This window comes from Mytilus edulis, chromosome 1 (assembly GCF_963676685.1).
Source record: "Mytilus edulis chromosome 1, xbMytEdul2.2, whole genome shotgun sequence".
Classification (NCBI taxonomy): Eukaryota; Metazoa; Mollusca; class Bivalvia; order Mytilida; family Mytilidae; genus Mytilus; species Mytilus edulis.
Window position 1 is genome coordinate 41,156,323 of NC_092344.1, and position 15,439 is coordinate 41,171,761.

Consider the following 15,439-nt stretch of genomic DNA (forward strand, 5'->3'; position numbering starts at 1 on the left):
ATGATTTTATTAAAAGGAATTACGAAGGTTTACTCATTTTTATTTTAAATCATCAAAACCAGTGTATAAATCAGAAAGTAACATGTAAGGTGTCACAAGTTGAAGCGCTCTTTCATCTCCAAGTCCCAATTAAGAACTCTGAGCTGATATAAAAAAGCCTTGGTCCATCTTTACATTTCTGATGTCTTAGACTAGCAAATTTGACATCAATTTGAGAACCAAGTCATCATTGTTCGGCCTCTTCTACCAGGCCACACGGTTCAGTTATTTTACGAATTGCAAAATGTAAAGGTACTTTATATATTTCACGATTCCGTCCAGGTACTCAGGGTCAATATAACTTATCAAACATTCCACATACTTCTGAATTATTTTCATCATAGGACTGACCAGGGTTTTAGCTGGATAAGAAGTGGCCTTTCCTTATAACATTTTTGATATATAACAAATAGAAGGCAGATATAACTACATTGGTTAGACGTATAAAGAGGGGTACGAGATATCTCTAAACATGTTTAACACTGCCACATTTGTTGCACCTGCATGACCCAACTTGAGTCTGTAACCTTTGCTACATTTTTATATAGTCTTGTATTTATTTCATTTTTTTTAAATTTTGGTTCATTTATATGTTTCAAGAAACAAACATTGAACTTCTACCCCCTTTTCAGTGGCGGACCCAGAGGAGATAGGGTTCCGGGGGTTGGAACCCCCCCCCCCTTTTTTTTTGGCCGATCAATGCATTTGAATGGGAGCATATAGTTGGAACCCCCCCCCCCCCCTTTTTACTCTGGGTTGGGAACCCCCCTTTTTTAAATGGCTGGATCCGCGCCTGCTTTTTGTAGTTAAATGATTGATCATTATCACTTAGGAGACAGCTTCGGGTGTATCAATACACAGTTACAAGTTTAGTTTCGCATTATAGCCATGGTGAATTTTCTAAATATGAAAGTTTTTGTACAATTGAATTGATGTTTAGATAGTTGAATAATAATATAGCCTTCCTAGTGGGTTTATATGAACATTTAGATTGTTTTTAACATGTTTTAGAAGCCATTTTACAATTTGAACGTCCATACGTTCCTATCCGTACCGCCATAGATTTAAAAAATTTGTATTGTTTTTCAACAAAGATTTGACGCTCGATCTTTTCAATTCAATTTTATGGAAAAAAACGCAGAAATGCATATATTTTTTTTAACCTTTTGATAGATATATGTCTATGGTTTCAGGAAAGGTTTCACTCTTATTGATTGACATTTTCCTTTGGACCAAATTTTTGAGATCTTTGTGACATGTTCAACCCTATCTTGCAATATTTGGTGTCAAATAAATGCTGATTGTTGCCATGGTTACACAAAAAAAAATTATATTTCACAATTATTACTATTGGAAATCAAATCTATGGACGATTCTCTTTCCATAAATATACACATGCATAACTCAAATAGTAAGCCTTATTTATTAGGAAGGAAGGGAAAGAGGGTGTTTAAAAATTATGAGTGTCAATTCTAAGTTTTTTCCTATCTGTGAATTGACACCCATCCTAGTGAATAATCTTCTCATTGCGTTGGGTAGTTTCTTCTATTTGGTCGGGCTTCTGTTTCTTCGACATTTTCCTCATTTCCATTCTCAATTTTATCAAGGATTTACCATACTCAAAGATATTTTACTTTGCGGAAGCAACGTAAAAAAAGGAATGGACACCAAATTTGCATGTGATTCTTGTAAATTACAGTTAAGATTAGTTAACAGAGAAAATAATGTAAAAAAACAGTGAACACTTAAGTATTAAGTAACAGATAACTGGAATCTCAATTTCAAATAAACAGTTAACAACATTGCAAAATTTAACAAAACAGATTACAGACAGTGGGTCGAGCAGTTAAGGGTTTTTAAATTTATCAGTCAAATAACAGTTTTAAACAAATCAAAACCTTGAAAAAGACAAAAACAGTTTAATTTAAAAGGGAACCCCCCCTCCCCCACCCCTTAGATATTTGAACTTTTAATACAATATTTTCTTTGAAAGGACGGTAAATAACTATTCTAAAATTAGCAAGTTGCCATACAGTTAAAAACAAGTTGCCATACAGTAAATTTGTCAACACGAGCAAGTTGCCGTACACTAGACTTTATTTTTCATGGTCTATATTCTTTAAAATACATCTTTTTGACAACAAATTTCAGTAGATATGATGCCACACTATAATAATCTAAAAACGTGTCTGGAAAAATAATGAAAAACAGTTCAATATCTTGAGAATGGGGGGATAGAGGACGATCGACCTCGAAATTTTCCGGTACTAAGTGGCAAGTTTTGGAGTATTACACAAAATCTTGTATCAATTTTGTACTTATCTGCCTAATAATTTAAAGAATTATATATCAGAAAATCATTTCTTAAGCGGCACCCTCATCAAATGAGTGGAAATGCTTTAAATTGACTGAATTCCTAACTTGTTTACTTTTTTTTCTATTTATCTCCGCTTCGTTAGTACCCAATTTCCGGTGGCGATGATACACAGTGTTATTTAACAGCCTTATTTGCATATTTGTGAATTATTATAAAAAAATGCAAAAAAAAATAACCATATTTAGGTACTTTTTAAAGGTCTGGATAATTAATATATCTCTTAAATATAGCATTATCTTGTTATATTTTGCAAAGAACATTATATAAAAAAAAGAAAAAATGCATTTTGACATTTTTTTTACCTTTTGGCAGGTTGCCAGAGAGGTTCGTGCAACAGATGTATTAGATAACTTGCATGTAGTACATGTACTCAGTAGGTGTTTTCTCTCAAGATCATATTTATTTTTTTCAACTTTTAGGATTTTTTTAAAGGTGCATATCAGTTCTAAGACAAGTAAAAAAATTTAGCCTGGCAAATATTGGGAAATTGTTAAAAAAATGCTCCCAAATATCTATAAAATGCACTAATTGTAATAGTTTTTGCCCCTTAATATTTTAACTAAAACTGATCAAAGTAGACTTATATTCAGGACAATAACTTTAGTTTAAGTGTATAGATCTTTATGATTTTTTTTCAGAAGGTTCAATACCACAAAAGGAAGGTTTGGGTGGATTTTGGGGATGATGGACCCAACCGTTAAGGAATTAAGGGCACAGAAGGGGGCCAAAACAAGCATTTTATAGTTTAAGGATAATAACTTGTGTATAAGTATTTTAATTGCTCTGATATTGTATCACAATGTTTAAAACCACACGTAGAACGTTTGGATTCATTTAAATGGGTCATGGGTTCAAAGTTGGGAATTAAGGGCCAAAAAGGGGCCAAAAAACAAGCATTTTTCTAGTTTCAAGACAATAACTTGTGTGTAATTGTATGGATCTCTCTCAAATTGTACCACAATGCTCCATATAACAAAGGGGAGGCTGGGACTTAGTTTTGGATTAATTGTCCGAAATATGTAGGAATAAGGGGCCAAAAAAGGGCCTAAAAGAAGCATGTTTCTAGTTTCCAAAGAATAACTTGGGTTTAAGGTGGTACCCAACACTTTCACTAAAATTAATTTGGCTCGTTTAATTTTCATAAAATTTTGTCACAGTATTTACTTTGACCCTTTAACAAAAATATAAAAATTTCAAAAATTTTGAACCAACCGTTTTGTCCGAAAAATTACACTGGTTATATAGCAGTTTGACAAACACCAATTTTTATCATTGAGAAGCTTAATATTCCCTTTACAACACAACGTAATTAAAACGTTAAGCTGATTTTACAGAGTTATCTCCCTGTAGTGTTAGGTACCACCTTAAGTATATGGATCTCTCTGTAATTGTACTACAAGGTTCTATACTTAAAAGGAAAGGATGGGATTGTGTTTAAGGGTTATTCCTTAAAGGGGGTTTCAATAGAGGGGTGGGGGGGATTTGTAAACAATTTTTTAAGGGATTTCTTTTTTTTTCAAAATTTTTCAAATTTCAAATTTTGAAAATTTTCAAGAAGAAATCTTCAATTGCACAGTATTTTGCAATAGATTTGTTGATCTTTGACCACATTTATTTTGTAACAAAAACCTTTAGTTTGTCAAAAATGCAATCACAATCCAAATTCAGACAGCATCAAGCTTGAACATTGTGACCAACTTTAATTTGCCCCAACTGTTCAGGGTCCAACCAATGCGGTTGTATAAAGCTGCGCCCTGCGGAGCACCTGATTTTCACATACTTTCAATTGATGACAGTCTTTTAAAAAGCTTGTTATATGAAACAGAGTTGTGAACATACTTGTACTTCAAAAAATCTTCCTCTTTGAAACTTTTGATTGGAATGCAACCAATTATAGGGGCAATCACTCATTGCGTGTCTAGATTCGAAATCTGTGTCTATTAGAGCGTATGAAAAAAAGGGGCCATTTTTTTTCATCTACGAAAAAAATTTATATGTACATATATAATGTGCCATATAAAAGTTTTTGATTTATATCTCAGATTAAATAAAGATAAAAGAAAGATATTTGAGGTGACCCTTCTTCTTAAAAAATCAAAAGCTTTTCCAAAATTATCTTGAATGTTCCCTCTCCAAAGAACATCTCTTTCTTGTTTGTTGATACTTTGAGATTTTGATTTTAAGTCCCCTAACGGCTAACGTCAAAGTGGACTTAGGTTTGCACTGCGTTTGTCTGTCAGTCTGTCTATCTGTCATTTCGGCAAATCAAGACTTTTTGTGCTTGTAGATTTTGATTTGATATTTGGTTAATTGATTTATCATGACAAGTTACAGGTCGAATTCATTTTTCATGCTTTAAGCTTTTCTCTTTGTTCAGTTGAAGCCCTTTCTCTAGAATTAAATTTTTGATGAAATATAGAAGATTTCTGTTCAAACGGAAATAACTCATTTTTTTAAAGACAAAATGACATTTGTAATGTTTTTACTTTTCTTTGGTATTTAGTGATTCAGTTTTGTTCCAGTCTGATATTTGTGTGCAGAGTTGTGGTCTTTGGACATAGGAAATTCACTTAGATAGTCAGAATTCAACAAGTTTTTTTTTTTTTGTTTTGCTTGAAGATTTTGTCTCGATATTTTTATGTAGTTTACACCATGACAAATTATAGATCAACTTAAAATTTTGTTCCATTACAATGAATTTGTAAAGGGCTGGGGACTATGTATTGTCATGTATTACTCACAGAATGCTTGTTTTTATCCCAAAAAATTCTGATGCTGCAAAATTGTTTAATATTTAGTTAAAATAGATATTGATGACTTTATTATGTTAAATTTTTTCAGATCTATCAAACTTTTACTTTTTTTTGCTGATACCTTCATCATGTTCATTCATGACTAAAAACTTGTATTTAGACCATTTTGCACGTTTTTCTTTACGGTAGACCACCATAATATTACATGTATATAAACAGTAAAATCTTACCATTTTAATGACAATATAAAAAAGAAGATGTGGTATGATTGCCAATGAGACAACTGTCCACAAGAGACCAAAATGACACAGACATTAACAACTAAAGGTCACCGTACGGCCTTAATCAATGAGCAAAGCCCACACCGCATAGTCAGCTATAAAAGGCCCCGATAAGACAATGTAAAACAATTCAAATGAGAAAACTGAAGGCCTTATGTATATAAAAAATGAATGAAAAACAAATATGTTACACATAAACAAACGACTACCACTGAATTACAGGCTCCTGACTTGGGACAGGCACATACATAAATAATGTAGCGGGGTTAAACATGTTAGCGGGAGATCCCAACCCTCCCCTAACCTAGGACAGTGGTATAACAGTAAAACATAAGAACGAATTATAAAAATCAGTTGAAAAAGGCTTAACTCATCAGATGGACAAAAATACAAGTGGACATGGACGGGTAATTGTATGTCTGCTCAACAGTTTAACCATTTATCTGTGTATATTTGTTTTTATACAACCGCAAAAAATGAAAAATTTTGGTCGTATATTGTTATGACGTTGCCGTTGACATCGTCGTCGTCATCCAAAGATATTTGGTTTTCGCACTATAACTTTAGTATAAGAAAATAGAAATCTATGAAATTTAAACACAAGGTTTATGACCATAAAAGAAAGGTTGGGATTGATTTTGGGAGTTTTGGTCCCAACAGAATAAGGGGCCCAAAGGGTCCAAAATTAAACTTTGTTTGATTTTATCAAAAATTGAATAATTGGGGTTCTTTGATATGCCGAATCTAACTGTCATGACTGTGTATGTAGATTCTTAACTTTTGGTCCCGTTTTCAAATTGGTCTACATTAAGGTCCAAAGGGTCCAAAATTAAACTTAGTTTGATTTTGACAAAAATTGAATCTTTGGGGTTCTTTGATATGCTGAATCTAAAAATGTACTTAGATTCTTGATTATTGGCCCAGTTTTCAAGTTGGTCCAAATCAGGATCCAAAATTATTATATTAAGTATTGTGCAATAGCAAGAAATTTTCAATTGCACAGTATTCAGCAATAGCAAGAAATCTTCAATTGCACAGTATTGTGCAATAGCAAGAAATCTTCAATTGCACAGTATTGTGCAATAGCAAATATTTTCAATTGCACAGTATTGCACAATAGCAAGGAATATATCTAATTGCACAATATTGTGCAATAGCAAGAAATTCCAATTGGATTTCAATTGGAGTTATCTTTCTTTGTCCAGAATAGTAGTTGAATCAACTTAAATCATTGTTTTATACAATATACAATGTATATTCACTTTTACTACCAACTGATAGATTATGGGCCCAGTTTTCAAGTTGGTCCAAATCAGGATTCCATATCAAGTATTGTGCAATAGCAAGAAATTTTCAATTGCACAGTATTGCACAATAGCAAGAAATATCTAATTGCACAATATTGTGCAATAGCAATTAATTTTCAATTGGAGTTATCTTTCTTTGTATAGAATAGTAGTTGATAATATATGTTGGAAATTTGCCAGACATGACTATGATGTCATTTTCTATTTTTATTTGCCAATAACTTTATGTAAATAACTTCATTGGAAATTTGCCAATATAAAATGTTGCTGATGAAGCTTTTTTTCCTTATCTTATCTAAAATGTTTTTAGATAATGTATGTTGGACATTTGCCAGACATGTCTATGATGTCATTTTCTATTTTTATTTGCCAATAACTTTATGTAAATAACTTCATTGGAAATTTACCAATATAAAATGTTGCTGATGAAGTTTTTTTTATTGTTTTATACAATAAACAATGTATATTCACTTTTACTACCAACCAATCTTTACCATTCAGTGATAACAAACACTTTATTTTACATTTTAATATTTTATGATGTATTTAAAAGAGTAGTTATTGTTGCAAACTCCATTAGAAATTTGAATTGATATCAGTTTTGGAAAAAGGGAAGCGGGGATGTGAAAAAAAAGGGGGGTTAAATTTTTCTCATTTCAGATTTCATAAATAAAAAGAAAATTTCTTCAAACATTTTTTTGAGAGGATTAATATTCAACAGCATAGTGAATTCCTCAAAGGCAAAAAAAACCTTTTAAGTTCATTAGACCACATTCATTCTGTGTCAGAAACCTATGCTGTGTCAACTATTTAATTTTAGATTTAAAAAGTTTGAAGAAGAAATCTTTAATTGATTTGTAAAATCTTGACATTTGTTTTGTGTAAAAAAAAAACATGTAATGTCAAAAATTTGACCACAATCCAAATTCAGAGCTGTATCACGCTTGAATGTTTTGTCCATACTTGCCCCAACTGTTCAGGCTTCGACCTCTGCGGTCGTATAAAGCTGCGCCCTGCGGAGCACCTGGTTGGTCCTGTTTTCAAATTGGTTTACATTAAGGTCCAAAGGATCCAAAATCAAACTTATTTTGATTTTAACAAAAATTTAATTCTTGGCTTTTTTGATAATGCTGAATCTAAAAATGTACTAAGATTTTTTATCATGGGCCCAGTTTTCAAGTTGGTCTAAATCGGGGTCCAAAATTAAACTTTGTTTGATTTCAACAAAATTGAATAAATGGGGTTCTTCAATATGCTGAATCTAACCATGTATTTAGATTTTAAATATTTGGGACCGGTTATCAAATTGGTCCACATTGAAGTCTAATGGGGTCTAAAATTGAACATTATTTGATTGCATCAAAAATTGAATTCTTGGGGTTCTATGGTATGCTGAATCTAACCATGTATTTTGATATTGGACCATAATGGGTAAATGTCAAATTAATTTTTTTCAAGTTTTTAAGTTTAAGTTCTTAGACCACACTCATTCTGTTGTGTCAACTATTTAATCACAATCCAAATTCAGAGCTATATCAAGCTTAAATGTTGTGTCCATACTTTGCCCCAACTGTTCAGGGTTCGACCTCTGCGGTCGTATAAAGCTGCACCCTGCGGAGTATCTGGTTATTACATGTGGTTATGAAATAAATTTTATTGCAATTTGAAATATTTGTGTTTGTCTCAGCTGGTAGTAATAGGCCATCTGTATTTTACATGTCTTATTCCCAAGCCTCAAATTGCTAGAGATTACATTCTAGGAGGAAACTTTACATTACTTTTATGTCCACTAATCTCCCAGAATTGACATAGGGATAACGAACTGGTTCATGTCAGCGTCACAAAATTTCAGTTCCAGTTTTATCAGGAACTACTAGGAGTAGTCTCTTTATATTTGACATAAAGCTTTATCACAATATACAAAATATAGCACTTTTCTAGGTAAAAGGCACACTTCTATGAAATTCACAAAACTATTAAATCTTCCTCTTTTCTGGAAATAGATAACATGGATGTACAAGGCTGCGCAGTTTGTACAATTTTATCTACATTTTCATACTATTTTAGAAAAGAAAATACCCCGATTTCATCTGAAGGAGACGTGCTTAGAATTTTTAGTACTTTTATGATAGTATTTTTGTCTAAATTGCAAGGGGTTGCATTCATGTTGAGTCTCTATCTCTTATATGTTAAACAGTTTTATGAATCATTATCAAATACAACATGTTTTAAAAATTTAAGACTGAACTCAATTGTGGCCACTTTGAATTTAGACAAAAAAGCGTCTAAAAACTAGATTATTATAAAATGCTAAAATTGTGAAGAACTCATGATGATATTACCTCATGAGTGTGCATAGTATTGTAAATAAAACAGCCCATTTTAAGTTACTAAAGTAATTTACTTTTGAATAAGTTAAGATTTTAAACATATGGTAAAAATGCTCATTTTAGGGGCAAAAAAATGCAAAAAAGCGGTTTCCCCGGGTTTACTCCTTTAGTATCTTTTATAATTTAAACTAAGTTAAACTTGGTTTATTCAATTAATATAACCAGTAAACATTAGTTCAGTCATTATTTTTCTTATATTTTGACTATTACATACTTTTAAAAAGTTTCTAATGAAACAGATAAAAAAATCAAAAAATCGGCAAAATGGCCATCACGCCTATCTTTAATTATTATTTTCTCGTAGGAAGGTATCATTTGCCGAGCACCATTTTCTTGCATTTTGTAGATAAATATATAAGCTTCATGAAATATTACATTTTATTGAAAATAAAACATGATCTTACAAGATTCAAGCCTTTAAAAATATACAAATTTTGCTGAATCGGCACTTTTTCAAAACCATGCAATTTCAACCTGTTAGTAGGGGTATTGAGAAATCTCACAACTTTTTGAATTATCATAATTTCCTTTCATTTTAAGTTGTTAGTTAAGATATTTGTTATCATTAAGCTGTATTTTCTCTATAAAACAAAAAAAAAATCAGGTCAAAATACCCTAAAATAGGCTTGAAATGGCCATTTGTCAGTACAGAAATAGACAATTATCGAATGTTCAGCATACACAAATAATGGCTGAATATTTTTTCAAAATATTTTGCACAAATAGTTATTACATATAAGGTATCTAAAATACAAAATATCAGTCTGATTGAAATATTTTGGATTTGGACCATTTTGCATGGTTTTATCACAGACTGGCTCTTAACACAATTTTGCTTAATAATAATCAACCAAGATTGAACAGACTCAATTAGGACCAGCCTGGTTCACTGACCATTACTTCAAAATTCTTGTGAGGTTTTTGAAAATCTATACTATTTAACGAGAAGACCTCATTTTGTGTGTCACTTCTCTTCCTTCCACAATAAATTAATCATCATGCCTCTGTGTTCTTTAGGTAACATGCATAGTCGCATTTGTCATCCATTCTTATGATTATTCAGATTGAGTTATTATGGGAGAAAAACGACAAAATAGGTGTCCGGATATTGTTTCCGTTATCAGACTGACTTTAAGTCATAGATAAGACTTTGGGTTTTAAACATGCACAAGAACAAGCAATCGTATGATAGATTACAAAAATGAAAAATAAATAAGCCAATCAGAGCGTTCTCCATATCATGGTTTTTAGATCGCAAGAACCACAACTATTATACCTCCATAGAGACAATTATGTTTTCGCGTTTATCCACCTGTAAATTACGATTATACAACTATGATATACAGAGACTCTCTGTATTCTGTCTACTTTTTTCTGAAATATTTACTATCTAAGGGGTCATACCAGTTAAATAAGTGAAACATGTGGAAACATGAATGTGTCCATAGTATACAGATGCCACATCGGCACTATCATTTACTATGTTTAATGGACCGCGAAATTGGGTAAAATCTCTAATTTGGCATTAAAAAAAGATCATATCATAGGTAACATATTTACTAAGTTTCGAGTTGGTTGGACTTCAACTTCATCAAAAACTACCTCGACAAAAACTTTTACCTGTAGGGGGGCAGATGGACAGACGGACGGACGAACGAACGAACGAACGGACGAACAGACTAGATAACATTATACCCATAAATGGGGCACAAAAATTTATTGTTGAAAATGAAAATAGGGATTTGGCGAAAATGAAAGTAGGGTAGAGATTACAGGGAGGCAGGACTTATTCGGGACGTCAGGATCAGGTGTTTTTAAGCTCGGGATTTCGGGATTGATCTTTACTGGATGCGGGAAATTTTTTTTTTTAAATTTCGGGATGTCAAGATATGAATTCGTTAAAATACGCACCTCGGGATTTCATGTTTTTAAGTCAGGGATTTCGGGATCAGGGCCCCTCAGACCACCCCTCAAATGAGCCTTAGTCATTTATACCACATTCAAATCCTACCATTGGCATGTTAATAGGGCTCTCAAAAGGAAAAGCACTGATAGATTGTCCTAGAAGCACATTTTATTAGAATAATAATGGTCTATAGGCAGTTTCATTTATTTCATGTTTAAAGCGAGCAAATTTTTAATTTAATTTGACTTTTACCAAAAAATGCATTGGAGCAAAGGGGAAGAACAATTGTGGTATAAGGTCAGAAACCCTAAAAAATAATTGAATTTAACAGAAAGGAAACACATAAAGGACTTTGGAAAAAATTCGTAAGGGTTCCACGGAACCCAGTGTCTCGCCTACTTTTGGTGTTAATCGCAGACTCAACAAAAATGAGGAAAAACATCAATAAAAATTCCCTCTCGATACTGTCTTTTGATTGAAAGAAGCTTCCAAGTTTGGTAAAAAATCCAGAATAGTTTATGAATCTAATAAATGTTTTATAAACTTTAACTGCAGACTGTATGTAATGTTAACTGGAAGAAAAACTAAGTTCATTTATAAGTAAAATACGGAAAAAGTTAATTTTTTTATTACAAAATTTACTTCTGAATAATATCTTATGATCATAAACAAGCTTTTGTCTAAGTTTGGTAGAAATCCAGGATAGTTTAAGAACATTATAAAAATTTTAAAAACTTAAACCACAGAGTGAATGTTTTGTTTCTGGCAAAAAAAACTAAGTCCATTTATAAGTAAAATACGGAAAAGTGGAAATTTATTTTTACAAAATTTTCTTCTTGATACTATCTTATGATCATAAACAAGCTTCTGTCCAAGTTTGGTACAAATCAAGGATAGTTTATGAAAGTTATTAAAATTTTAAAAACTTTAACCACAGAGTGAATGTAATGTTTCCTCGCAGAAAAACTAAGTCCATTTATAAGTAAAATATGGAAAAGTGGAAATTTATTTTTACAAAATTTTCTTCTTGATACTATCTTATGATCATAAACAAGCTTCTGTCCAAGTTTGGTACAAATCAAGGATAGTTTATGAAAGTTATTAAAATTTTAAAAACTTTAACCACAGAGTGAATGTAATGTTTCCTTGCAGAAAAACTAAGTCCATTTATAAGTAAAATACGGAAAAAAAGGAATTTTATTTTTACAAAATTTACTTCTGGATACTTTCTTATGATCATAAACAAGCTTCTGTCCAAGTTTGGTAGAAATTCAGTACAGTTTAAGAAAGTTATTAAAATTTCAAAAACTTTAACCACAGAGTGAATATTTGTGGACGCCGCCGCCGACGACGACGGAATGTAGGATCGCTTAGTCTCGCTTTTTTCGACTAAAGTCGAAAGCTCGACAAAAAGGGAGAGGGCTTTTGATACCTTATCATAATATCTTTTACAAAAATTCATCCTACAACAGTTTACAAGCTGTATATGCCCGCGATTTTGTGGGTGTGTTCTAGTGTGAATAATGCATCTTGATGAATACCAGTATAGCAAAGTTAAGAATAATCACTTCGAATTAGATACATATTAGGGACGACATCAAAAATCAATGTAGGATTAAAAACTTAATTCACATAGTTTTTTCACTGACCCCCCCCCCCCCCCCCCCCCCCTTAACTTAATTTGGGAAACATTGATTTACCAAGAGGGATATATGTAAAAATCGATTTTAGATATACAAAACTTGCAGAAATTTAACCCCCCCATGCCCCCCCCCCCCCACCCCCAAACTATTAGATTTAAGTTTTTATCCTACATCGATCTTTTGGAGTCGTCCCTTACAATGCTAGGAATTTTTTTTTTGTGTAAGGTAATTACTGTAGTAAATATTTTGTATGTTGTCTATCATATTTTATCTTTTAAAGAATAGAGCACAAAAAGAACGTCTCCATTGAATACAGATGTCCCACTCACACTATCATTTTCTATGATTAGTGGACCCTGAAGTTGAGTCAAAACTCTAATTTAGCAAACTACCTTGACCAAAAACTTCAAGCTGAAGCGTGACAGACAGACAGACGAACAGAGGAATGAACAAATAAACAAATCACAGACCAAAAAACATAAGACTATATCTAGTTGTAGGTCATTTTATTCCATTAACTTACTGTATAGAACAGGGTTCTCCTCTTTACTGTGTCTTGCTTCTAAAAGTGCCTCAGCTACATACACAGCTTCATCCTGAGGCATAGTAGGGAAATATGCATTCTAAAAAATATAGTCACTTGGGATAATAATGAATCATTAAACAAACCTATTTTCAAAATATATTTCTTCTATTCACAATTTCTTTCTTAAAATTATCTGTTCGTTTAGAATTCTAAGAATGAAAGCTTTTTGCAGATAAGATTTATAGCTGTTTTAAACAAAAAAGCTGCATCAAATGAATTCTTAAAGGATTCCCCAATTTTTGACAAAAAATTAATCACACTTCGTACCTGAAAAATTTAACAAAAACTGTGTAAATTTCTCGTACATCATACATATCTTAAGTTATACAATGAACATGATATATATTTATTTGGACAAAGGACTGGGAAAAAAAGGCTACCGTTGTAGCCCTCCTGAAATGAATTAACACATATATTGACCAAAATAGTAAATTTTGCAAAGATAAGAGAGGCTTCTCTCAGCGAAGAGTAAGTTTATATTTTAATTTTTCAACCAAGAAATGATTAGAAAATATAGTATGTCACATTTCTAAATAATTTAAAGGCATCTAAGAATGTAGGAATGTTGTTTCATGATTTTCTTCAACTATGTCATAAACTATGTATGAAAAACTTGTAATAGACATTATCTTGATTTCACAAAAATGGTACACTTACAATCATACTTTCTGGAAACAATGCAATATTCTTGAATGGTGATAAGATGGTCTGCTTTCCTGGGATTTCCATCATCATCAACAAGTAATGGGTTAATAAACATGTTATATTTTGTTGTGTCAAAGTCATTTCACAGTAAATATTAAATCCAGGGTTTTTCCAAAGCTGATTTCTCATAATTTCAGTTGGAAATTCATCCTAAAATTTAAAAACTAAATATCATCAACTGAACTCTTTTACAGAAATGCAAATTACAAATTTCTAATTATAAGTTTGTCAAAAATCTAATGAAGGTCCATATTAACATATTACTGGTACATGAATGGAAAAAAACTCTGTCCTGTCAATATAACATTTATCCTTTACCCCTTTGTTTGGGAATAGCTTTGTATTTTTATTTTTGGATTATGATTGCCCCTCGATACCCAAATGGTCATACTTAAAAAAAAAACTAATTAAGGTCTTCTATCTCAGGACATTATTAGAAAACAACAAATACAAAATGTATTCTGCCAAAGAAAGTCACTTTAACTAGAAACTTGTTAGTTATATTCAGATAAATTAAATAAGAGCATTTTAAATCAAGATTTTACTATAAGTTATTAGTACTCCAGAACTTAACTTGACTAATAATCAATGCAAATAAATTGAACTGTGAGCTACTGTTCATTTATGATACCCCTGCTATACATATAAATAATGCAAAACAGGAAGTTTATGAGTGATGTTTGTCTAAATGCTTCACACAGCAAAACATACTCTCATAATGCCTGGTAAAAAATTTCAAGAAACTCTGAACATGAACACTTAATAATGATTCAGGAGAAAAATGTGATGCAAATTACATGGAATGTGTCAAGTTCTTCTTGATATACTTTGTTTAAAAGCAGAAAGTGTTAAACAATATGAACCCTATCCCGGCTCACATTTTTGTCATTGGCGCTTTAAAAACATAAAAAAAATAGCTGCTATGGTTTCAACAAATCTTTTTTTTTGTAATCATTTCACTAATTAACTAGAGAACATAATCATACCTTGTCTTTAAGTAATTCATGTTTTGATACAATTTTCATCAGAGTCATATATCCCTGTAAGAATACATATGTTGAAAAATTACATGCAGAACTTTGAAATAGATGACAGTAACAATATGTAAATTTTGCTATTTTACATAGAGCAATTTTCTTCTATCATTATTATCAAGACAGTTTTAAGATTTTCATATTTTTTTAGCTGTAGTATATACAAATGTAAAATCTTTTGACATAATATGAGAAACAAAAACAATAAGAAGACAATGAGAGGATTAATCTATTCAAATCTTGCAGAAATATACTGACAAATTATTACAAAATTAAAGAAAAGTTGTGTAGCATCAGCTATCTTCAATTTGGTGAAAAATGGCAAAACAATGCTGTTTTGTACTCCTCCGGGTGCTGGATTCTCTCGCTGTATTGAAGACCCATTAGTGGCCTTTGCAGTTTTTTCTCTTTGGTCAGC

At 31.6% G+C, this 15,439-nt stretch overlaps 1 protein-coding gene across 1 annotated transcript in view; it reads right to left on the bottom strand.

Moving 5' to 3' along the window:
• Positions 1-15,439, bottom strand: part of LOC139515801 (E3 ubiquitin-protein ligase rnf213-alpha-like) — a 175,322-nt gene that overhangs the window by 35,038 nt on the left and 124,845 nt on the right. The window contains exons 70-72 of the mRNA XM_071305540.1: positions 14,974-15,027; positions 13,940-14,137; positions 13,220-13,319 (exon numbers count right to left, since the gene is read on the bottom strand). Of these exons, the coding sequence (XP_071161641.1) occupies positions 13,220-13,319; positions 13,940-14,137; positions 14,974-15,027 (352 nt within the window). The remainder of the gene's footprint in view (positions 1-13,219; positions 13,320-13,939; positions 14,138-14,973; positions 15,028-15,439) is intronic.